This window comes from Cinclus cinclus, chromosome 5 (assembly GCF_963662255.1).
Source record: "Cinclus cinclus chromosome 5, bCinCin1.1, whole genome shotgun sequence".
In the NCBI taxonomy this organism is placed as follows: Eukaryota; Metazoa; Chordata; class Aves; order Passeriformes; family Cinclidae; genus Cinclus; species Cinclus cinclus.
In genome coordinates, this window is record NC_085050.1 from 74169791 (window position 1) to 74193893 (window position 24103).

Sequence of the window (24103 nt, forward strand, 5' to 3'; positions counted from 1 at the left end):
GAAGGCGCCCACCTACAGGCCAGTGACCCTCGCTGGAGGGGAAGCGCCAAACTCCAATGTCTTTACTCCTCTACCCCCAACATAGTTAGTTACAAACCAGTGTCCTTGGAAACAAAACACCATCAGCTGGGGTTAAACATGCAGCTCTTATAGAAAAGCCCAGCACTAGCACTCTGATCATTTGCAGCAGCATGGCTGAATCCTCTGTCCTTCAAATGGCACAGAATGAGATGTTACCTAGTAAAGGTTTTAGGCAGTACCACATGGGCTGCACTGTCTTTTCAGAAGAATAAATGCCAATGCAGCAAGAGATTGATTACCTTTCTTTAGAAAGCTCAGGGAAGATTCTGGAACTACATTTATTTCAAGTAACAAGCTAAATAGGCTGTTGGATTACGGCATTCAAGAAAACCACACGGCTCAAGGGAAGTGATAAATTCATGACTGTGTAGCTTCCTGTATGTGAGTAGTATCCTTTTGCTATTTAAAAAAAAAGCAAAGGAAAGGGAAATGAATGATAGTGGGCTCTCTCAGAAAAAGGATTTCATTATTGCTTTTGCATTCTGCCAGTAAGCCTGTTTACACTGTGCTGTCTACATGCAGCAGCACTGTTAACTCTGTGTAAAAGACACAGCCTTCAGTCCAAAACCAGACAAACAAATTTTGTATCCTCAACCATAGGTGTCTTAACATACAGCTGAACCGGTGTCAAGCTACTGATCACAACCCAAATGTTTCTCTTTGACCCCTTCCAGCCAGCCACAGTCATCAGCTCAATGGCCCCATCTCACCTGGGGAGTTTCTCATGCCATGATGAAAACTGCGGCTGAGTCTTAGCACTTACTGGGATAAGGAGTGAGTGAAGTCATGGATTTAAAACGCTTCTCTCTGCATGGAAAGGTTTGGGTGATTCCTGATTTGCACTTATTACCCAGATTTTAAGAAGTTGTTCTCAGCTCTCCCAGAGTAACAGTCTCCATTTTTTCCGGACTAAACTCAAAGCAGTCATTTATCAGGGCACCCCTGGAAGTTCCCACGTGACCTCCCCTCTACTTGTGAGGAGTCCTCAATTTCTACATGAGGTCTGAGCATAAATAACTGCCGGAGGCGCAAGCAGTGCTGATTTACAGAACTGCATCTCTGAGGTAACGGGGAGGGAACTTCATCTACTGCAATTCCTGCCTTAGGAACCAGTTCTGCCTACAAGAGGAAGTGGGACTGGAGAGTATGCTCTCTCTAATCTTGAGCAAAACTGATTGCCTGGTACTCACAGAATTGATTATCCCCTTAAGTGCTTGGAATCCTCCAGTGACAGGGAAGACTTGCTCTTTGACGTCAGCAATTCTTTCCAGCTTTGGAGAGAAAATGCATGCAAACACATGAATCATCTGGCAAACTAAATTCTTCACACTGCTTTACACCCTTAAAATCTAAATGGATGTCTAAAAGCAACCCTCATCACCTCTGCAAAGAGAAGCAAACTTTAGCACTCTCTCACAGGAACTGAGAGTTTTCTGAACCAGAGGACTTAGCACAGCGGCCTGCAGCTGACACAGTAGTGGCTAGTCATTGTGGCAAGCCTCACACTCAAGAGACCTTCCAGGGCCTGTATCTTGGCAGTGATTTTGTATCTTGCAGTGATGTTGCTCTGCCTTTCGCTAAAAACCCTTTCTCTGCATCTTCTGCAGGAAGGAGCCTCTCGTGTACATCTCCACTGAAGCCACTTTGACCAAACAGGAGTAGCTACAGCCTTCATCGGGATGCAAACTCTGGAACAGCTTTTCAGCAAAGGACGTGAATCCCGTGTTCTTTTCCATATCCCAAGACTGTTAGATATACACTGCTCGAGCCCCATCTACAGCTCCTCTGTTCATGTGATCAGTACCCTGACCTGACTGCCATTCCAGTGACAGGGGCTTGCCTGCACTCTGTGGTTGGCAGCTCCCAGTTAACCAGGGGATTTCCAACGGGTCTTCTTGGCAGTGAGCACGGCGCCTGCGCGTTCTGTTTGTCTACGTACACATCTGAGCGCGTTTCCTGAGCCAGAGAAGATGTGATGCTGCCTAATGTAAGTCAAATTAAATTTCTGTACTACTTAACATTAACTCTGTAGAACTCTGGGTTGAGGGTACTGCCCAGTACTTGAAAATAGTTTAAGTTCTTGTTCTTATTCTTACCTGTTCTTGTTCAAAATCCTGGACACCAACACAGTAAACTCTCGCTCCCAGCTCTCTGGATTTCCTTGCCTGTCGCGACACAGAACAGAGAAATAAGCATTTCTTAACTGAACAGGCAGCACCCAAACTCTGCAGAGCATGACATGTACTTCCAGCTCATGCTCACCTCTTTCTCTGCGTACAGGGGAATCTGCCCATCCAGCTTGCCATCAGTCAGTGCAATGATGATACTAGAGAACCTTGAGGCTCCTTGCTTAGCAATTTGCACGTTGGCCTGAAAGCAACGCACATAATTACACCCGAACTTTTAACTGTGAAGCATCTTCTAAGCATTCAACACAACATCTGAAATAACAACCTTGTCCTCACACCTCACTCTCGTGACAATCCTCTGCCTGCCTGGAAATCACTGCCAGCAGGGAAATGCCTCATCAGTCCTTCCCATCCACCACTGAGCCCATCTCCAAAGCACTGGGGTCACTGACCGATCAACCTTTGCCAACACGCAGTTCTTCCACAACCGATCTCTTCAAATCCACCGTTAGGATTTCCTTTTCTACCCCGCAGATTTCAAATGCAGTCAGTAGGTTCCAAAATGTAAAAGAGCATGGCTTAAAACTGTTTTTGTTAATATCAACAGAATTTCCCTTGCCTGGCTTTTCATGCACAAATCCTGGTTACAAACATGGCTCTGCAGTCACAGGGGAAGAACTGATTTGTCTGTGACAATGAAAGCTTAGCTCTTCACCTTCAGGGCCAGGGCTTTCATCAAAACTGCATTATTCAAACAATAAAAAAATATAAGCAGCTGGGCAGTCTGTAATTAGGAGAGTCCAAATTGAAGAGCATTTGTCTCACAGACACTGCTCCGTGCAGTAAGCTCTCCCCAAGGAGAGCCTCTGGAAGGCACCGCCAGCCCCCCAGCCCTGCAGAGCTGTGTGACTGTTTGCCCTGTCACTGGGATGCTGGGTGACCTCTGAGACGCGCAGCACGGGCCCATGCTCTGAGAGAAGGAGCAAGTCAGAGAAATTCCATGTGGCCAATTGCTGTGATGGTTAATCATCCTCTGCATGGCATTTGCAGTGTCTGGGCAACCCTGGGATTGCGCTCAGGTAACCACAAAGATTTGGGCACAACAGACTGAGGTGTACAATCAATCTATTTATGTTACAGGTTGTTGTTACCCAAAGGGTGAGAACAGAGGATGTGTTGATGACAAGAAGATGAGCAAAACCTACCTGTTTTAGTCCTTCATGTATGTAGGTCTCACCTGCTGGTTTCACCTCCTCCAGATCCTTTAGACCTTGCTTGATTTTCTCTCTGCAAACGAAAAAAAGGTAAGAGGCTGTTTGTGTGACCTGAAGTGTGGAAAGGGTGTAATTTATCAACTGAAAAAAAGGCTTTGTCCTCAAGGAGAACTGAAATGAAAAGCTGCAAATGAGAGCCTTTAGCTAGGATCCCACGTGGAGGCAGACTGTGTGTTCATGGAAGAAGTGGCGCTGTGGGAACAGGTATTTCAGACCTATCTGACACAATATGCTTCAATGAGACAAAACGCTGGATTCAAGGAAAATGTTCAGGCAGAGCAGATATCGCCAAGGGGTGGCAGAGCCTCAGCACTACATAGGCCAGTGGAAATTCTGTTGCGTGAGGTCTATTTTGCTACTTTAAACCAACTTTGCTTTCAATCACTGCAAAGAAGAAATCCCCTAAAACAGCAGCTCTATTTCAGCAGAAATATTCCAGACCAATATGCAGGAATTCAATCACATAGAACTGAACTTCAGTAATTAAAACCTTGGCCGTGTAGAAAATATACGTAGGCAAAGGCAGCATTTGCAGGACGCTTTATTGTGCCCATGGGAAAAGAGCGGGATTGAGGAAAGTTTTTTTGACTGCCACAACCTTTTTGTGTGCCTTTTTGTAAGGCATTCCACACAGGTCCACAGCTCACTTGAATTTAACGGGAGAATACATCTGCACCATGATTTTTCACAAGCAGCACAGCAGATCCACCTGCCAGATGCTCGCTAGCTTATGGGGCTGACAGGGGAGAAGTCAATAGACTGCACCACAGGAATTATTTCCAGTGAAATCAGTACAAGTGGAGGGGAACAAAGGCAGAGAGACTACTGAAAGAATCAAATCAGAAGGGTTTTCATTCTTCTGCAGACACAGTTTCAGCCGAGTCCATGGGAAGTCATGCTATGAAAGGATAAGCAAAAAGTAAGGGGCAAAATTTGGGCCAGAATATATAGAACACTGTGACAAATCTAGGTGAGAAAGAGGAACCCAGCAGGGGTGAGGAGATGGAGGGAAAATACATCGCAGGATGCGTGAAAGCTTTCCTCAGGCCAGACCAAATGAGAAAGAATGCATATGCCGCACTGCCTGAATGCCACCCACTCGTCATTTGTTCCACGGATGGGCTTCCTCTATGTTTAGCAGCTCTGTTCCAAAGTACAATCCATCGCTGGAATAATCTCCCCATCACAGGATCCACTGATACAACCCGGGAGGGGAGGGAGTAAAAAGAGATGTGTGGCACTGAATGTATGGAAGGGAACAAGTTATGTAAGATAATACAATCTGTTTGATCCAAATATTTTACACGCAGCATCTATAGAAACAACTTGCAAGTGATTATGTACGAAGGCAGATTATAAACCACAGAGTTGGTGCTTGCCAGAAATGAGTGGCAGCACATCACAGGCGTCAGTGCTTTGCTGCCAAGAAACAAGCAGCAACTCAAGTCCCAGTTTTCTGAAACAGATTTCACTTTGCAAAAATAGATTTTGTACAATCAGTTCGGTTTTATGTATCTGCCTTGTCTTATGACCCGGTCACAGAGCAATCTCTGGTGTTGCCAGGCCTCTGCCTAGAGGCGTTCCAGGAAAACCTTTGGTAGAATGAGCTTTTTTAGCTGCATTTAATCAGGCACCATCTCCTGCCCTCAGCGTACAGCTGCACTGGACAGATCCAGCCAGATGTGAACTAATTCCCCACATTCTCCAAGCTGGCCTAGTGCAAGTGGGTGCTGATCTGGATGTCAGAAGAATGCAGGACTTGGGGTCCCAGAACCAGCAGGAGAGGTGAGCTCCACTCTAAAACTCACCCCGGCTGGTTTGAAGGCCGGGCATCAGAGCTCGTGCCAGCCTGCACTGTCCTGACAGTGGGACTCGGCAGCCACCCAGCCACAGCGCTCGGGACCCCCATTCTGCTCCTCAGTGCTCTCACAACTTCCCCTTCTCTACTTTGTGCAAGGCTGTTTCCCACAGAAATCCCCGGGGAAGTTCTGCTTGTGTAACTCATCTGTACCATGACAGCAGAGCCCTCAGCCTAGGCTCAGCGTGGGTGCCTGGACACCCCACAGCACCGCCTGGCAACACTAACGAAGGCTGAAGGCCACTGCCCTTGTGCCGCCAAGTCAGAAAAGGGAGGGAGGTGGAAGAGGCAAACAGAATCAGCAACTTGCAGCCTGTCTGTGTTTGGGCTGAATAAGTGCAAATTTAATATCTTTTACCCACTCAGCATATGCACTGCAGCCCATTTCTGTGTTTTAGCACAGGCACAACTAATTTTTAGTAGCTACCCCGTCTGTTGCCTCTCTAAGCCGTGTAACTGCCTCAGACAGCTCTTCCAGCATCAGCCAGGCAAACAGAGCTGTTAATATCCATGCAGATTGCAGAATGGGTGTTCCTAGCTCCTCTGAGTGGGGGACAGTATTCTGTATGTCTTTCCCCTGTGGCATTCCACCTATTGAAGTGCTGGAGTCTTGAATTATCTCAATGTGATGAGCATATGAGCAAGCACTGGCAGGAGATGGTGGCTCTCACCGAGCATGTGTTTATGGGTGAGAAACAAGGCTGTGCACTGCAAGGCACCGGGCTCATCCCCAACAAACAAAGGCAAACCAAAGCAGGTAGTTGGGGTTCGCTGCTAAGAAGGAGGTGCAGTAAACAGGAAAACACACACACGTGGCAGTGAAACCTAGAGGGGGAGTGTTCCTCGACAAAAAGAGGGATGGCTCCATCTCTGACGAGGCAAGCTGTTGTACTGCTGGAAGGGAACCCTGCATGAGCCTCCTCAGATGCAGCACTTGGAGGCGGCTTATGCTTTCCAGGCCTCTTAAATACTACAGAGGGCTGACTCACTCACAGTAATTACTCTGCTTCAAACTTGAGGCCTTCCGCGCAGGCTCCAGATGCAAACCACATCAGCGGCCAACTCTGCTGTACTTGGTGCAGCCAGCAGAACGCACCCTGTGCAGATGGGTCTGTTTTGGCAAGCTGCATTGGACCCAGCGCAGGGGCAGCTCACGTGCCCAAGGCCCCCAAGTGCGTCTGTGTCTTAGGGGTCCCTGTGGAACCGGGAGCAGTCAGTGCACTGCTGGACTAGGGACAAGGATGGTACGCGTGCCAGGTACTCGGTGTCCTACGTTTCCACCTTCACTAAGACAACCTCTCTATCTCCAGCAGGAGTTTCCCCCAGGCAGAGGCAGCAGGGCTCATCCCGGCCACTGGCACCGGTCAGTGCTGCCAAAGCAGGTTCACAGAAACCTGGACTGCTGCTGGCCAGCACAGCTGGCCAGAAGAGAACAAAGGCAACAGTGCACCAGCTGGATGGTATTCCTGAGGGCAGCCACTGTCCCAAACCACTTGCTTTCCAACAGTGAGCCCCAAAGGTATGTGCACCAATCTATTGTCTGCCATGTATTACACAGTTTCCAGCTCAGCCTCACAAATGTGTGTGTCTCATATGGGCTTCAACCAGTGTGAGGAGGCTTTTCCACCTGGGTGCTGTTGTTATTCTATGGATTTATTATAGCACTGTGTGTACTGTGATTAACAGTGACTTTTCTGTAAAGAGTTAGTCATAGCATTGCTCACACTCACAAAATATTTGGGAATTTGGGGGCTTTGGCGCTATGCTGTGGTCTTCTTTATATGCACAGCCTTATTGTGCAGTAAACCCAGCAAGAACTTGGTGCAAACAATCAGAAGCCTACAGCTTTCCAAACAAAAAATTCTACCCTACTTCAGTCTAACTGCTGAGAAGAAATTGTGGTTCCCTGACATTTGGGAACTAGCAAGTAAGCCAAGGCAAAAACATGCCTGCAAGTCTAAACTACATGTAACAAACCAAGGCTATAATATGCCATAATCACCCTCACAAATACCCATCCCCAGATCTGCATCGTGCTTAGCATCCTTATCTTGTTGGGAGCAATGAGAGCTTCAGTTTTTTTCCTCTGCTGACTCCTTCAATATATGAAAAGACAGCTGCTCCAACTGTATCTATGCATTCCCTGCCTATGTCCCTATGGTCGCAGTTACCAGTCTCCTTCTCCCTTCTCCTCGAAATTGCCTCTGAACAAGCAGGGTGTAACTTTGCTTCCTCTGACACACTCACAAGAGCATCAGCCAGCCCCAAACTAGAGCCAAGTCCCGCAAGGGAGTCCACTAGAACTGTAGAGATGCTTCCTGGGGTTTACATGAGGCTTCTGAGAAAAACACAATTCTGTCTGCGGCTCCCTGTGTGCCAGAGGCAGGCAGTGAAAAAGCCACTTGTGTCCCCGCGGCGGGGCTCCAGCATCCTGCCCAGCATTTTAAGTGCTCTGCCTGCTATCAGCACGGGCCTGATAAGGAACAGGCCGCTGACAGCCTATTGAAATGGAGAGAAAGGACCTCATTGACTTCAGCAGGCCTCAGAACAGGCTCAAGTGTCCTCTCCTGACCCCTCTCAAGCCATCTGGAAAAATGGCTCATAAGCTTGTCTCTGCCCACAGAGAGCAGATCCAATATCCCAGTCCGGATGGGGGGGAAGTGGCTGTTTTCAAGTCAGACCACTTTTTAAATGCTAAAACAGGAGGTCCTCAGAACCTGAGTTTTTAAACATCTTGGATGTCAGCTGCATTTCTTTAGCATGACATGTGCCTGTTGTCAGTGGCAGCTCTTTTCAGGAAGTCTTGTACTTGTTATGTATTGCTTAAAACAAATAAACCCACAGCAGAACTAACCAATTACAGCAGATGACGTTTTGCACTGACTCTACCAATGGGAGCAGAAAGGATCAACCACCTCACTTCCACCCTGCCACAGGTCTGTGGAGTGATTCCCAAATGGTTTATTCACATGTTGAGAAGGTCGTGCACCATGGTAGCTTCTGGACAGAAGAGAGAGAACAGAGGTCGTGTTGGTTTTGGGAAGTTTGGTTATGAGAGGACACCGGAGTGCCACTGTCCTCTGCTGAGAGCGCTCGTTCCACACGACCATTTTCCAGTTTCTGTGAGTTCGGTACTCATTTCCGCAATATTCTCTTCTCTACCTGTTTGTCCTCCCCCTGTTTCCCCCCACCCATTCTTAAGCATTCCTAGCTGCAAATCCTCACTTGCTTTAGAAATCAGAGCGAGCGGCCTTGAATTCCAGTGCCTTCGAAACCATCCACTGAAAGTTCAGGCACACCCACATCACCACAGTGTAAGAAAGACCTCACGCCCTTCAAGATGCACCAACCCCGCTGTATAAAACAGGCCCTGAAGTTCAGGCGAGGAAATACAAAACAAAATACCTACCTTATGTGAGAAAGTGAGAAACATTTATTTACCACTTTATGCTTTTCCTAGACATGAAAAAATTCTGATAACCGATCTGTGGACGCTGCTTTACGAAAGCAAATGGAAGAATCGTTCTCACACTGTGCCAAGGGACATGCAGAGTCCAACAGAGACAAAAACGCCACTGCTAGCTTTTCTACAAAGCAGTGGCTGAGTTAACGTCTAGGATTTGTTTCCCATCATTCCTCTCCTTCCTTTTTTATGAGGCTATCCAGGGATATGGTCACAAAATGAAATCAGCTCTGCGGGGAAGCTTCATGACTGGCCACCCCTTAGAGGTATCAGTCCTTGTTCCGTACCTGTTACTGCTCCTCAGGGTCAGTAAGGGTGGAGGCAGGAAGGGAGGGAGGGAGAGAATTAAAAAAGCAGAGCACTCACCTGTCTCCAGTGAGCGGCATAATGACATGTGCCTGGGTGGAAAACACGATAAACGACAGTCTCATCTTGGGGCTTTAGCAAAGGGAAAGAAGGCAAAAACACATTTCAGACAAACATACCGATGCACAGCATTTTGTTCAATGATTCACATGATCTTTATCCTCCAGCTTGCTAGGAACAGACTTCTGAACTACAAACCCACAATGAGAGCAATTAAAGCATTTTTGCCCGTGCTCTCCTTAGGCAGATGCTCGGGGAACAAAGCAACGGAATTACTGCTCGCTCTCTCACACATGACCGGTCTCCAGTGCCGTGGCCAGCCCGTGCATGCAAGGTAAGGCACGTCCTTTGGAATTGCAACAGCCTCCGGGTAACACCACGGCCGGGACGCCACTCGGTCCCCTCTTGCTCCCCTGAGTACCAACCAGAGCCCTTTCCCAAGTTTTAAACCAACCCTGCCAGCTTCCCCTTCTCTTTCAATGACGCAGTGTCTCATTTCCAACTCTTGTTGTTTATGTTTGTCAAATCCTGCCACAGAAGCAGCTCCTAGGACCACCTCAGCCCGGAGGCTGCAGCCTGCAGGGTGTTCCAGAGTGAGACCGGCTTTGTTTCTCTCACCAGACTTGTGACACTTGAAAACTCCCTCCCTTTAAGCATTCAGGGGAATGTCACGGTAAAAAGCAGTGCTTTATCCGTTGATTTTATTCAGGAATTCAATTTTTCAATTTGTTTTTCAGAAGGTCACCTGTCTCTTTGCACAAGGTTACAGGGAATCATATCTAATTAGCAGTGGAATGCAGTTAGGAGCTGGCTGATGCTCTTGAGGCCCAAGACAGGAATTTTCCCAAGGTAAGTTGTAACATTTCTCCTGCATGATTTTAAATTTTATTCATCGCTATTTTAATATACTCACCAACTTGGTAATTTACTGTATATGGGCATCAGCATTAATTCATCAGGTTAGAGTCAGTAAGGACTTAGGGACTTGAAAAGCTGAATGACTGTATGTTTTCAGTTCACTGATGTCAATGATGCAACTTAAAATTATTGACATCGAGGTAATGCAGGTACTGCAAGTCTGCCCACAACTGCACAGACCTTGGATTTGAGATCCAGGCCTGCAGCCTGTCCGTAATGGCTCTGCATACCAAAATCTGAGAGGCTCTACATTAAATCAGAATTGAAACCAGGGGATTATCACCCTTCTGAGCTGCCAGAGAAAACCATGTGCTTGCAACCCCCACCTCTGGTAATTGCCTCACTGCCTACTTCCTTCCCCCTTGGAGATGCACCCCTGCGTGCAGCACCCTCCAGGTTATGTTTTAGGCGGCTTCTCTTCAGGATCCCCACAGAACCTTTCTCTCCAAAGCCAGCCCACCCGTGCCTCCTGTGGGAGCACCAGGACCCCGCGGTGCGAATGCAGCCAGAGCTCCACGCAGGAGTTGCATGAGGGAGTGTCACTTGGCTGGGGAAGATGCTGAACTGAAGATTTCCACTGAAATCTTTCCACCCTCGCAAGGGGGGGCAAATGTTCTACCACCTACCCAAACAAGTACTGCTTTGCTCTCAGGCTCTTTTGTTTGTTGTTTTTTTTTTTTTTTTTTTTTTTTTTTGTAATTTCAGAGCTCACAAAAGAACTTTTTACACAAGTTTACAGAAGATTTGTTTTTGACAAGATGAACATAAGCAATATTTAATTATAAAACCCAGATGTATCCTTTTCTTAGCAAGCCAGGATCACAACTGCACTCTGAGCTTGGTTTTCCTCAGCAAAACCCACCACAACATCTCTTCCTGTGTGTGGTGGGGGCATTCCTTTGGTTTATTCTGGATTTTGTTGTAGGGTGTTTTAAAGCAAAGCGCTGCAATCCTCAGCTGTTTGTACAGAGCAGTCAGCTGGAATTTACAGCAGCTATTTCAAGAGGAGCTGGACTCACCCCACAACACTGCTGACAGTAACAAAGTTGATTATATGTAAGTATGATTATATGTAACAAATGCACTGTTCACATGGCATGGGCTTGCTCTGCGTTTGAGCTTTGACACTGCTCTCTTCCTTTTGACCTGCACTATATATTTACACCTGTGCTTACATGTGTTCACGGCTGCTTCTTTATACAGATCTCCAAACATGGAATTTGAGCAGTACTCCATCAGAAACTAGGCACGTGGTATCTTGCAAAACAAGTTTAAAAAAACACCAAATCACATCTGAGAGTCGTTTAAAAGAGTATTTAAAGACACAGATTGTGTCACCTTTTTGCTGAGCTCCAATGACAAGAAAATGAAGTTTCCAACATTTTCCGGCAATTTGGCCCTTGCAAGCTAAACTTTTAATGTGTTTCTGGAACACATCCCCTGAGCTTGCAAAAGCACGGGGACCAGGGTGCTAGGGGAGGTTAGCACAGCCCAGAATTATCCCAGCATCACCTCGGCTGTCACAAGCAGCACCACGCACCTCACGAATCTTTCTGTCAGCTGATTTACAAAATTAAATATCTCTGGCCAGTTCGTCGCCACGCTCCCAGACCTAGAAGGGAAAACCAGAGCACATCAGCGGCCTGATCTGGGGTGACATTTCGGGGAGAAGCTGACAATATTCGCTGCTCTGGACACCTCGAGGTACCGCCAGCTCTCGCGGATAAGTTTGTCGCCCGGACCCCGCTCCCCTCTCGCCCTGAGGGCGATTGCGGCCGCCCAACTTCCCCACACAAACCCGTCCGCGGCGGGCCGGGCGGCAGAGGCTGCCGCCGCTCGCTTTTCCAACATCTCCGGCCGCAAACGCACCTCCGCTGGGAGAACTTCTAAAGGCCCCTCTCCACATCCCTCCAGGAGGTCCGGGTAGGATTTGCGAACTTCCCGCCGAGGCCCTCTCGATGCGTTTCCCGCCGCCTCCCCTCACGGCCCCCTCGGCGCGCGCGCTCCCCCTCAGCGCCCCTCGCGCGCTCCCCCTCAGAGCCCCGCGCGCGCTCCCCTCGCGCCCCCTCAGCCCCAAGCAGCGCCCGAACAAAAGCGGCGCCGCCGCCGCCCCGATCCCCGATGGCGGCGTTTCCCCATCCCCTCCCGCGGCTCCCTACCCGCTTACTTGTCCAACACGAAGTACATATCGAAGGCTCCGTGGCACGACGGCTCGCCCGCAGCCGGCGCGGCGCCGGCGGGCGGCGGCAGCAGCAGCAGCAGCAGCAACAGCAAGGGCACGGCCCCGGCCATGGAGGCTGCGGGCGGCGGAGAGCGCAGGCGGGCGCCGCCGTCCTGCCGCTCGCCGGAGTGGCCGCCCCTCGCCGCCGCGGCTGGCTCGGCCCGGCCCGGCCCTCCCTCTCCCTCCCTCCCTCCCTCCCTCCCTCTCCCTCCCTCCATCTCTCTCCTTCTCCCTCCTTCTCTCCCCGCAGCGGCGGGGGACAGGGCGGGCGGGCTCGCACCGCCCCCGCTCACCCGGCCTGTGAGTGCCCCTGGTGTCCCGCTAGCCGCGGCAGGCGCGCTCCGGTCCGTGCTGCTGCTGCCGGCGCTGCAGGTGTGCCAGACAGCAAGCCCCAGATCTAAAATTTAGTGTTGAGGGGGCTTGGGGGTTGCACAAACGCCACAGAATCGTGATTTTGAAACAAGAGAAGCCCCGTCCTAACCGTGTTAGTGTGTCTCCCACAGGCTGTGGAAGTGAATCAGACGGTGCAAAGGATCTTGCTCTTCCCTTGTAGGAGGAGATGGGGAAGTCACCCATCCTTCTGGAGAGTTTTCCTTTCTTCTCACTTCATCTCCGTTCCTGCTGTCTCTGGATGGTTCGCCTTAGCCACAGCACTCTGACCTGACACGTCCGTGTCACGGTGCCTTCTCCGTGCTGATCCTAGCGCCAAGCCAACCCTCCCTGTGATGCAAGCTGGAAACTTTACCAAAGCCTGCGGACCAGCAGTGAATAATGTCAGCCAGAGATCTGGCTCACGAAGTTCTTAATGCCTTGGAGCTAGCAAGGCCGAAGGGTAAGTAAGCGGTGTTGTACAGTCTCCGTGGATACGCAAAACATGGAAGATGAAGGACAGAGCAGCCTGGGCTTTGCCAAAGCCCCAGCCAAAAGAAAGGCTGTGCAGAGGCGTGTGAGACAACAGAGGAAGCTTGCCTGAGTTTCCCAAAACCATATGTACTCCAGCTTTCCAAGCTGCATGAGGCCACCCCAAGCCCCAGGAGCACTCGCCTTGCCTGGGAGTATGTGTCATGTTATCCAGATGTTGGACATCTTGCTTCAGGAGCATGTGACCCAGCGTGTTTGGAACAAGCCTCCATCCACTGCCAGTTCGCTCTTTCCTTGTTTCCAGGTGTGTGAATTTTTCTTTTAGCCTGTGGTTTCTGCTGAAGAAGCAGATAAGCCATGGCTGTTTTGCTGGAATGGCTGGGTGAGAGGGAGATGGGCACGTAGGACATACAGGACAGGGACTCGTGGCCGTTCGGCTTCGTTCGCACAAGGCCTGAAGCCTCCTTTCCTGGTTCCCAGAACTCATTTGCTGATGCTTGGCTTTCTCCCCACCCTCTTCCAGGGGGACCAGGGAGTAACCGCCCTCAGTCATTTAAAACAGAACTCTGAAAGGAATGTTTCAAGTGGATGGTTGATACACAAATGAGGGCAAGTTCACTGCCAAGGTTTACTGCAGAGAAAGTAGTAAACAGAACAGCTTACAGCACCTTTGGGGTTATATAGCTCCCTGCCTCATCTCCAGCACTTGCAGATGATTTCCCCACGTGTTATCCCTCAACATCCGCTCCCACCTTCTTGTTGGTCCAGGCTGGTCGGGAAGACCTCCGGCAAACGGTGCCAAAGCGAACCCTTGTTATCTGGGGAGTGAGCAGCTGGAAGGAAAAGTCACCCTTGGTATAACCTGGCTGTGAACCTGGCCCTGCCCCTGGGTCCTCAGAAACGCTGCAGCACAAAGGTGGTGCCTGGAGGGAAATCCTTCAGTGCTGTGGTGAGATGGCCTCAGGACTGGAGTCAAACAGCAGCTTGGTGGCCACACAGCCTTCCTTCTGCTGAGGGTCAGGAAGGTTTTGTTGCTCGATAAATGCGGTTGAGGTCCAGGATACTTCTTCCCAGCAGCTGTGAGCCAGCCTGCTTTCTTCAGGATGCTCAGTGATAGCCAGCATTTGGACAAATGAAGCTTGGGCGTGTCTGTGTGTGTGGCTGCAAGGCTGATGAATCAAATCTCCTTTCTGACTCAGGTCTGGGATTGCCCTTCTGCCAAGTGATCCAGGGGCAGCATGGAACAGAACAGCTCCGCAGCACTGGCACCGGCCAGCACTTCCAGACACCCTGAGCTCTGCAAACTCAAAGACAGGTGATAATGATGATGATGGGAAGCCTTGAGCCAGGGCAGCTCACAGGAAAATATTTTTCTTCTCCTCTCACAGGATATGAACCACACATGGAAGTGTCATGCTTTGTAAAAAGAAAGAGAAACCAGAGGGACTCCAGCAGTTATACAACATGCAGGACTTGAGATCTGCCTCCTGAAGGATTAATTACAAATCCTTGTTCTCTTTACAGCTGTAGCCTTGTGTCTGTGAGCATCCTGTGAAGCAGTGTAGAAATGAATAAATAAAAAGGACAGCATTAAGTAACACAGGAACTCTCGTGTCCATGTGGTAGTGCCTGCATCATCCAGATGGAAGGTATCTGTCTAAACAAATCTGGGAATTACGCAAGCTCAGAATTCCTGAATAGCTCTTCCTTTCTTCTTCCTTTTTTATCACGCAACATTTGCAGTAGCCAGTGAAAATACACACAGAAACACAGGGGGGGAAAGAAACCCTTTGATTTCAGCAGCCAGAAAACCTAAATGCTAGCAGTATGTCGAATGAGAGAAGGTATAAACGCAGGAATATGGAGCAGTGTCCCTGCTGTGTGCACGCTGACTCATCCCTGAGGAGCCAGGATCAGCCCTGCTGCTCACTCCTGCCTGAGCAGCAGTGGAGCAGGCTCTGTGGAGCTTCTTGTGCTTCTCTGCTGCCCGATGCCCTGGACAAGGCAAAGAGCCGTTTGTTTCCACTTTTCCAGATCTCTTTGTTTCCACGGTGCTCAGGCAAGCAGAAGGAATGAAAACAAAGAGGGAAAGATGGGCTGTCCTGCTGCAAACCACAACAGCATAAAAATAAATCGCTCTTGGCCTGGGAGAGAAAAAAAAAAAAAAAAAAAAAAAAAAAAAAAAAAAAAAAAAAAAAAAAAAAAGCAGGACAGAAAACATGGAAATCCCACTCTGGCCCGGGAGCTGCTGCTGGCTCCGAGCAACACGCAGGGATCATCAGGGCTGGAATTTAGTGCAACTCTAGAGTTGCAGTGACCCTTTTTGGTCTTCTTGGGAAACAACGGCCCGGCCAGAGGAGACAGAAGAATGGAGCAGTCAGCAACTCTCCGTGCAGAGCAGTGCAACCCAGGGAAAGGATGACGCAGTTCTCAGTAGTATATGGAGAAAAATCATTTTTAAAAAGCACCGGTCCTGATCCGGCAGTCACCCGGTTTGTGACAGTTTTGTCACTGACTCCAGGGGGGCAGATTCAAATCTTCTGAGGGTGCCTCCAAACAGAAACGTCACTTGTGTTCAGTTTGGGGTCACAGCAGAGGAAAAGGGGCTCATGTTTATCCATCTGGCCTGCCCCTTTCAGCACTGCAAAGGAGAGCGAGACAGAGCGCTGTGTCAGTTCTGTCTTCCCAAGCTTAGCAAAGAGCCAAGAGCGACCGGGAGGCTGAGTGATAAAACAACTGCTTGTCCCACTGTTTGGAGGCAATCAGGGCAATATTTCTGTAGGGCCAGGGGGCTGCAGCAGGACATCGTGCCTGAGCCACCGTTGGATCAGCAGCCCGGAAAGCAGATGTGCCAATTTCCTGTCCTTGATGATGATGGGCCCTAATTACGCCAGAGCTGTGGCAATGTCCTTTCTTGTGCGTGACCCCTAATTTGGTTTCGTGAAGTCATCTGTGCCAGGTTCTTCCGGCTGCAGGGCCGGGGTGAGTGACAGTCACGAAGAGCCGTGTGCTCTGTGTGCCCAAACACCTGGCCCGTGTGTTGAACAAGCAAAATTCAGCTGGGAAGAAACAAAATACAGGCAGCCCACTGGGATTCGGGGCAGTTGCTTGGTTTGCTTTACCTCTTGCAGGTAATCATGCCAGCTGACAGGGAGCTGTGTGCTGGGGGCAACATTCCAAGGCAGGTGTAGGCACTCAGCAGAGACCATCACTTGAGAGAGGCTGCTCACTTGTGGGCGTTGAATTTTGGAATTATGGGGGGAAAAAAAAAAAAACTTCCCTTCGGTTTTTTTCACCAGGGAGCTTCCCTTGCTGCTGCTGCTGCTGGGGGTGCTTCTTTCAACTTTTCATTGTTCCTTTCCATGGTTTTTGCCAGTTTCTTTGGGTTTTTTCTTTCCCCCTTTTTTCCTCTTTTTCTTTCCCCCTCATAATTTGAATAGTTCCCCAATTATCAACATTTCCAGCAGAGCATTTGTTTAGTTTTTGTACTTAAACAGAGGCTTTCCTAGGTTCGGGAGAGGTTTTTTGGATGGCATTGTGGCATTTTTTTCAGCTTCTTTCTTGTGTGACATTTTTAGGAAGCTTCTTGGGGTTTAGAACTTTTAAGTTCTTTTTTTTTTTCTTCCTTTCTTTTCCCTAGGAGCTCTTTGTGGAATTAGGCATTTGTCTTTTCGTGTAGATCCTGCTTTGTGTGGGTGGGGTCACTGTGATTGCTCCCGAGCCCAGCTGCTCTCCCAGGAAGTGTTCCTTGTTCTCTGATTGTGGAACTCTGATTAATCTGTACCAGCAGCTCCCATCCCTGGGATCTCCAGGCTTGGGGATCACCTGGGCTTGCTGCTGCTGGGACAGGATGGTGCAGGAGTGTTTGGCACAGAGGTGCTGTGGAAGTTTGCAGGGCCCTGAGAGGTGGAGATAGTGCTCTCAAGACATCAGGGATGTTACTGTCCTGAGGAAGATGTGCTGCTGGCTCAGGTCTGGCCTGTGGGAGCCCGATGGAGGAAAGAGCTGGAGCAGGAGGGTTTGGGACTGTGTAGCACCAAGAGGAGCAGGTGGAGAGATGCCAGGCTTTTGGTGGAGCTTCTGCAGTGACCTGCCAGCAGATGAGAGCCAGGGCACATGGGAGTAGGACTGGCTGGAGGTGGTGCTGCCATGAAAGGGCGTGGAGGCTCCGCAGTGGGGCTGGGTGGCAGCTTGTGGTGCCTGGAAGGTGGAGAAGGGCTCTGAGCCTGCTTTTTGTAGCAAGGGAGGGAGGAGCACGGTGGAGTGAGGCTCTAGGTGCTGAGTTGGAAGCGACCCGTGAAGATCATTGGATCCAGTTCTTGAGTCAATGGCCCATATGGGGATGGAACCCACAACCCTGGCATTTTAAGCACCAGGCTCTGAAGAACTGAGCTCATTTGGGCTAAGCTTACTTTGGGGTTTTAAGGCCTGACTAGGTTTTTGATCTGGTCTTGGTGTTGGCCATGCTTTGAGCACTAGGTAAAACAATCTGAGGTACTTTCCAGCCTTGCTGGGTGATTTTCCTTCTTGCCTTTTTGCACTTGGCTGCAGCACCGTTCTACTGCCCTGTGTAATTTCAGGTTAGTGAAGATCTGTACACCAAACTCCAGGTGGCCCGTCTAGAGGATGTGCCTGGGGAAACACGGCATTCAGAAGGTGGGGTGGGATTTTTATTGCTGTCAGCTCCTGGTTGTGCTGCTGTCAGCCTGCAGGGCAGGAAGGGTTCGTGTGGGAGTGTTTGCTGGATGACTCACAGCCCTGCCTGCTCGTTCACCACGGGCCCAGTCGCGCCGGTGACTTGGGTACATCAGCCTTGCCCTGTTGGTGTGAGCTGCTCCCCTGGCTGCTGATGACAAGTGTTCCTGATCATCACTGTGACTGTGCTGGCCTTAGGACAGGAGTGAAGCAGCTGGCATGTATCTTACCTGGCCAGTGTTTACATCTTTGTGACGCTGAATTACCTTTTCCTTGGTTTCTCCACATGTAAAAAGTTTAACTTATATGCAGTCATGTCCTGTTGTCTGTTGTCAAAGGTTTTATCCCTTTCTTCCTATGTCTGGTCAGTTAAGATGGGTGGGGTGGAGCAGTGTTGACTAGATTGCAGGCTTCACTTTCTGCAGTGCTGCTGGCGGAGCAGCAGATGCTGCAAGGGAAGGGGGGGACTGTATCCCTTCCCACGGGGACAATCTGGTGAAGCAGTTCAGCAAAGACTTTGTTTTCATGGATCAGGCTTAGCGGAGTGCAGAAGGTGGTGTGCTTGGCGTTGCTTTTGGGGAACAGTTAGTGTCGCCACACAGTAATAGCCATAGAAAGAGAGCTGGGGTGCTGAAGTGTCATTCCCCATGGGGCAGTATTTCCCTGTTCGTATGGAATTCTTGTGCCTGTGAGAAGGCCTTTCAAAGGACATATTTTACTCAGCAAAGCTAACCAAGAGGCAAAATAGCTCATGTACAGTGGTACCATGGCACCCTGCCCAAGACACCCGTAGTGAAGCATGTTGAGCAGGAAGGGCCTTCAGTCCCTGCTGAGGCGATGCAAAGCTGTGGTTTAGTTCCTCGGAAAACTCATTTCCTGAGCTGGAGACGGTGATGAGTCGGTGTGCGCTCACCTGGGCAGCTCATGTGGTGGCACAGACAAGCCATGGTGCATAAGCCCCTCAGTAGCTCCCTGCCAGTCCTGTGCTCTCACTCTTCCTCTGCTGAGGAGCACTTACTTGTTTGGCTTGCCGTTCCAGGATTTTTGTGCTCCTGCCCTCCTGAGAGCCGTTGGAACCAGCTGCACGTGGGAGAATGAGCCAGAGTCACCATGGGCTTGGAAAGGTACTGGGTGCACAGAGAGCAAAAGAAATGGGACATGGTGTCAGCTGCAGTGAGTGGGCAGATGTTCCAGCTAAGCAGGGTTTGTTTGGAGCCAGTCTAGTCCTCTGCAATTAGTTGTGCCCTTAGAAATGCAGTTTACTTGGGAGCTCATCAGCGAGGATCAGGGTGCCAGCAATGTTTGTCCCCTTCCGGACTGTGTTGCCATCTCATCCTGTGTTCTCAGCACCTTCCCAGTTCCCTGCCTGCCCCGAGTGCTTGCTCAGGCTGGAAGCATGGGAAATGGCAGGGGGTTCTCTGCAGTTTGACTAGGAGAGGTGAGCAGTGTGCACCCCTGAGTTTGCTGTGCTCAACATGTTTTGTCCCATTCGTTTTGTAGCTGCTTTGCAGGCACCACGTGCAAGGTTGGCCCCAGGCAGGGGTTGCAGAGAGGGCACAGCTACTCTGAGCTAGAAACACGGCAACTGCTCATCAGTGCTGTCTCTCCTTATCTGCAGGAAGTAAGGAATAACCCCCATAAATCCTGTCCTGTAGATCAAACCCTCCTGAGCTCAGCTCTCGTGAGCCACGTCACAGATCCTGGAGGAGCAGCACAAGAGGGTGCCCCTGAGTCACCAGTAGGGAGTCAGCCCCTCGCAGCCTCAGGGGAGCCATTTGTACACACAAACATGTTCTGTCCTTGTCTTCAGACCCACCATGCACACCTTCCCAGACGGGCAGGTGACATCCGTGCCACGTGTGACACTGGCCCTGCACGTCAGTAAGACTTCGGAGTGAGGATGCTGAAGTGGGGGGGTGGTGGTGCTGTCTGGGGGATCAACAAGAACACGGTTCTGGGAGATCCAGGTCCCCTAGAGATTTGCTAGCCAGCATGGGCATGTGTTAGCAAGGCTGAGTGGTCACAGCTGTGGCACTGCCTCCTTACCACCAGGGCAGCAGACCTTGGGGATTCATATTCAGTTTTCCAGTTTATACTGGAGTCTCCCAGTGTGATCACTGAGGGAAAGGAGTGTGTGGGGGGAGGTGTGGTGTCTAATGCTGTGTCCTGGCAGCACACGGAAACTCAATCTGTACAGCATCCCGAGGGTCTGGATACATCACCCAAACTAACCTGCAACTGGAAGCCAACATTAAAATAATGGCAATTTGCTATGGAGCCTTGGCTTGGCTTCTTTCCCTGTCCAGCCTTATGGAAATCATGTGCCATCTCTGCTGCTGTGTGGTGAGAGACAGTTCCCATTCTCAGGTGGAGATTTTAGGGATGTGCAATAGGAAGTCTCAACTTCCTGTGCCTCATTTGGTAAGTTCCTAGGCATCCTGGAACAAGATGCATAACAAGAAACACCAAACAGAAAGCTAAAAAGACCAAAATGAAACCCAAGCAAAATAGAAAAAGAAAAAAAAAAGCAAACCAAACCAAAAAAAAAAAAAAAAAAAAAAAACAAAACACAAAAAACACCTCCAAACCAGTTTTTCAGCTGTTGTGCTGAGGGAATTTTCATTCAGCATCTTGTACGCAGTGTTTCATGTCTTGCAGAATGAAAGTTACTGAATGTCGCTCATCAAGGCAGAATGCTGTGATATAATTTAGAAGCTCATTAGAGATCATAATCACAGTGACAGATGTTGGTGGGAAGTAGGAACCATCACAAAGAAAAATAGAGAGCTGTTTGTCATGAGGGTACTAGATCATGTGGGGGCAACATTTTCTGAGATATCTAAGGGATTTGATTATCACTTGGAGGTTTCCATCTAGGTTTCTTAGTGTATAAATCGCTTGGAAAAAAAAAAAAGCACTCAGATATTGAAAGGCCTTGTCGAGACTTTGCTTGTATGAGCCATCAATTGAAATTGTGTCTGCTAACCCATGTTGGAGCAGGGCATGCCGTTCTCTTGGGTGAGCTGTGCATCCCACAGCAATTGCGAGTGCCAAATGCTGTGGGATGGGAGCTGTGCTGTGTGCTGGGAGAGCTGTGCCTGGGGAAGGAACAGCGGAAGCGTCTGAGTTGTGCAGGCAGCTGCAGCAGAGGCTGGTGGCATGAGCTGCAGAGAAAAAGGCTTTTAAGGCTGGACCAAAGGTATTGCTTGGCCTGTTACCGGGGCTAAGCGTGAAGCCATCTCCACATTTGGAGATGTGCTCTCTTCCTTTGTGGCACCCACTTCCTCTGGGTTGCACCATCAAGATTGAGACAGATTGTGCAGATCCTGTGCACGAGGAGCGACTCGGATGTGGCTGCTGGTGTGAGAGGCTCATGGGTGCACAGCTCTGTGGGGCGGAGCGGAAAGCCTGCTCTGCCAGAAATTCTGGGTGGCAGGGCCACAGTGGGGCTGGAGGCCCACTGCTATTGCTCCTGTGTGCTTTAGAAGTGCAGATATGGGAAGGGGGCTGGTGGCCAGCCTTGGGAAGGGGAACTGCAGGGCCTCAGTAGTGGAAGTAGGTTAACAGAATCATCATTGCACTCTGCTGGCATGTGGGCTCACTGGGGTGTGAAGTCACCTGATGGAAGCATTGCCCAATAGCAGCAATGCACTAGCAGAAAATGAGCTTTTGTTGCGGAGGTGCTCTTCTTCTGAGGTGTTCCATCTGCTTTACAAAGAGTGTCTGACTGAGCCCAGCAACACTTCTGTGAGAACAGCATCTCTAGTGACAGCTTCCAGCTGTCTAGCAGATGAGAGCACCCAGGTGTCATGGCAAACAGGGAGGGAATTAGAACCATCCCATTTTACTCACAGAGGGATGCTCTTGCAAGACAAAAAAGGGCCACCTAGTCGGTCTGTTTGACAGCTGAGTGTGCTTAAGTAGGCACTGAAAACGAGGGAGCGGAGTGTGCTCTAGGTTCATACAAGCAAATATAAGAGAATAAGTCCTAATAGCCTGGTTACTTTTACCTTTGGAATGTGGGGCTAAGCAATTTTAGGTAGTTGCTCCAAATGTTCTTGAAACTTTGGTGTTAAAAAGAGGAGAGTTCAGCAGGACCAACTCAGCCTGGCACGGCCGTCCCGACTCTCGGTGGCCCTGGCAGGGCAGGAGGGGCTGCCATGTGCCACAGGGCACAGAATGCCGTCAAAGCCCTGAGCTGGTGCTGTGGCACAGATGATTTCCATAAACTGTGATGACATTAATCTAATGTATGCGTTCTCCTACAAATGTGAATACCAACAAATACAAATCCCATGCAAATAAGGAACTCGCACAGTATGTGCAAGTGCCTGAACATCTGAGGACTCAAATATTATATCAAAAGTTGTTCTCAGATGTGCCTGTTCCAAAATTTGCTGTTGTGCCACCCTTCTGTGTTCCCATGGGAACTCTCAGGTGAGGGAGGGATGTGATCTCTGTTCCCTTTCAGCTAAAAGAAGTTTGTGAAATAAAATCTGGCTTCCCTGCGGAATTCCTCCTCCTTCCCCAAGGCTGCCGCTCCTTCAGATGCCTGGCTGCCTGGAAAGACACCCCCAGCCTCTGTGGTTTCCCCTTGGGGTGGGGGAAAGGTGGATGTTAAGCGTTCTTCAGAAAAGGAAGCAGTACCCTCTGCCAACTGGCAAAGAGCAAGTGCTGGCACTAACTGCGGGAGAGAAATTATTCACTCATTCTGCAGGAGCGCGTACTGGGAATCCCTCTTGCAGCCCTTGCTTGGCTCCTCCAGCTGTGCCTGCTGCAGCCCAGGCGCTCGAAGGGACCTGGGGGTGTGTCCCCCCAAGGGGCTGGGCAGCTCCTCGGGATGGTATATCGGGGGTGACGAAGCTTTGCATCTCTCGGCCGAACAAAGAGGGGAGCAGAGGGCAACTGAGAGCTGTGCCAGAGGCTGCAGGAAGGGAAGAGGGAGTGAATGTACTGCCCCTCTGCCAGCACCATGGGGTATGCAGGCTGGAACAGGAGAACAAAACGGTAGGGACAAGTGTGCAAGAACACCAAGTGTAAAACCCCACAGTCCATGCTTTGGGGTTGGTTTTGGGTTTTTTTTTTTTTAGCTGCTGGGCAAAGTTCAAGAGTTTCAAAATGGTGCTGGATCTCATAAAATGAAGTCTGATGTATTCAGCAGGGTTTATGGAAATGCCCCAGGAAAAACGGGGGGAAAATAACCCAGCAGCTCATGTACAGTCAGTCTGAGGTGATGTGATCCAGGTGGTGGGACTGGGGTGCACAGACAGTGGGCCTCAATGAAAGCAAGTTACAGGAGAGGCAAAGGATGTGTTATTGTAAATCCCCAATTGCTTGGGTTGTTCTTTCATCCTGAAACTGCAGTTGTTTGTGTAATCAAGGCCGGGGACTTAGGAGAGGGAGCAAGCCTGTCCAGGGGATTATATCCCACATGAAGACTGTTCTCCCTTAGAAGTGGCCGGATTTTGTGGTGGCACAGGGAGACAGCCGATGGGAGCTGTGAATGTGCATGGAGAGGGGCCTGTCCTGGCAGTGACGGTGCTGTTTGCCTGGCACCAGGGAGGGGATGCCACTGGAGCACAGCAGTACAGCTTGGAGGGGCGGCTGGGTTTTCTCTGCCCATCTGGAGCTCTCGGATATGATGAACAGTGTACCACGAGACCCCTTCCAGCTTTCCCCTCACTATCCCCTCTGTGCTCTCGACTGCTCAGAGGGTTCCAGGGGACTGCTGGCTTCTGTGCTGAGAGAAAATAATCTGGGGTCTCTTAGGCAGTGGCAGTTCGTGTGGGCTGAGATCTCATTTACCCATAGCCGAAGCCTGCAACTATTCCATGTGTAGCCCCCCTTAACGAAAAGGCCCAACCTCTGCCAGCAGGTTAAGAGTTAGGGCCAGCAACCCCTGGCACATCGATAAATCTTGGTGCTGAGCTCGTTATATCCCCAGCCTGCTCGTTCAAGAGGGAATCACAAGAGGCAGTACAAGAGTGACCTTTGCTCTGCCATAGACGTGGCTGCACGTGAAGCAGCTCCAACAGTGGGCTCTGGTTTTGGCTCCCTTCGCTCGGGGCAGTTTATCTCACCCGGCAGCGGCAGCATCAGTGCAGCATCCTGGCAGTATGGTGAGGGACGCTTGCCTTCCCCTGTCCCCTCTTTCGTCAGATCCTTCAGGTGGCTTTTCCCAGCCTCCCCTTTTGAGCCCTGTGGGACTGGTTTTCCCTCTCCCCATGACTTCCTGGC

The 24103-nt window shown here is 50.0% G+C and overlaps 1 protein-coding gene across 1 annotated transcript in view; it reads right to left on the bottom strand.

The window, feature by feature from the left end:
* ANTXR2 (ANTXR cell adhesion molecule 2) overlaps positions 1-11689 on the bottom strand; it is a 74427-nt gene extending 62738 nt beyond the window's left edge. The window contains exons 1-6 of the mRNA XM_062494088.1: positions 11630-11689; positions 9172-9243; positions 3416-3497; positions 2344-2451; positions 2178-2246; positions 1272-1352 (exon numbers count right to left, since the gene is read on the bottom strand). Of these exons, the coding sequence (XP_062350072.1) occupies positions 1272-1352; positions 2178-2246; positions 2344-2451; positions 3416-3497; positions 9172-9236 (405 nt within the window). The 5' untranslated portion in view covers positions 9237-9243; positions 11630-11689. The remainder of the gene's footprint in view (positions 1-1271; positions 1353-2177; positions 2247-2343; positions 2452-3415; positions 3498-9171; positions 9244-11629) is intronic.
* Between the last annotated feature and the right edge of the window lie 12414 nt (positions 11690-24103).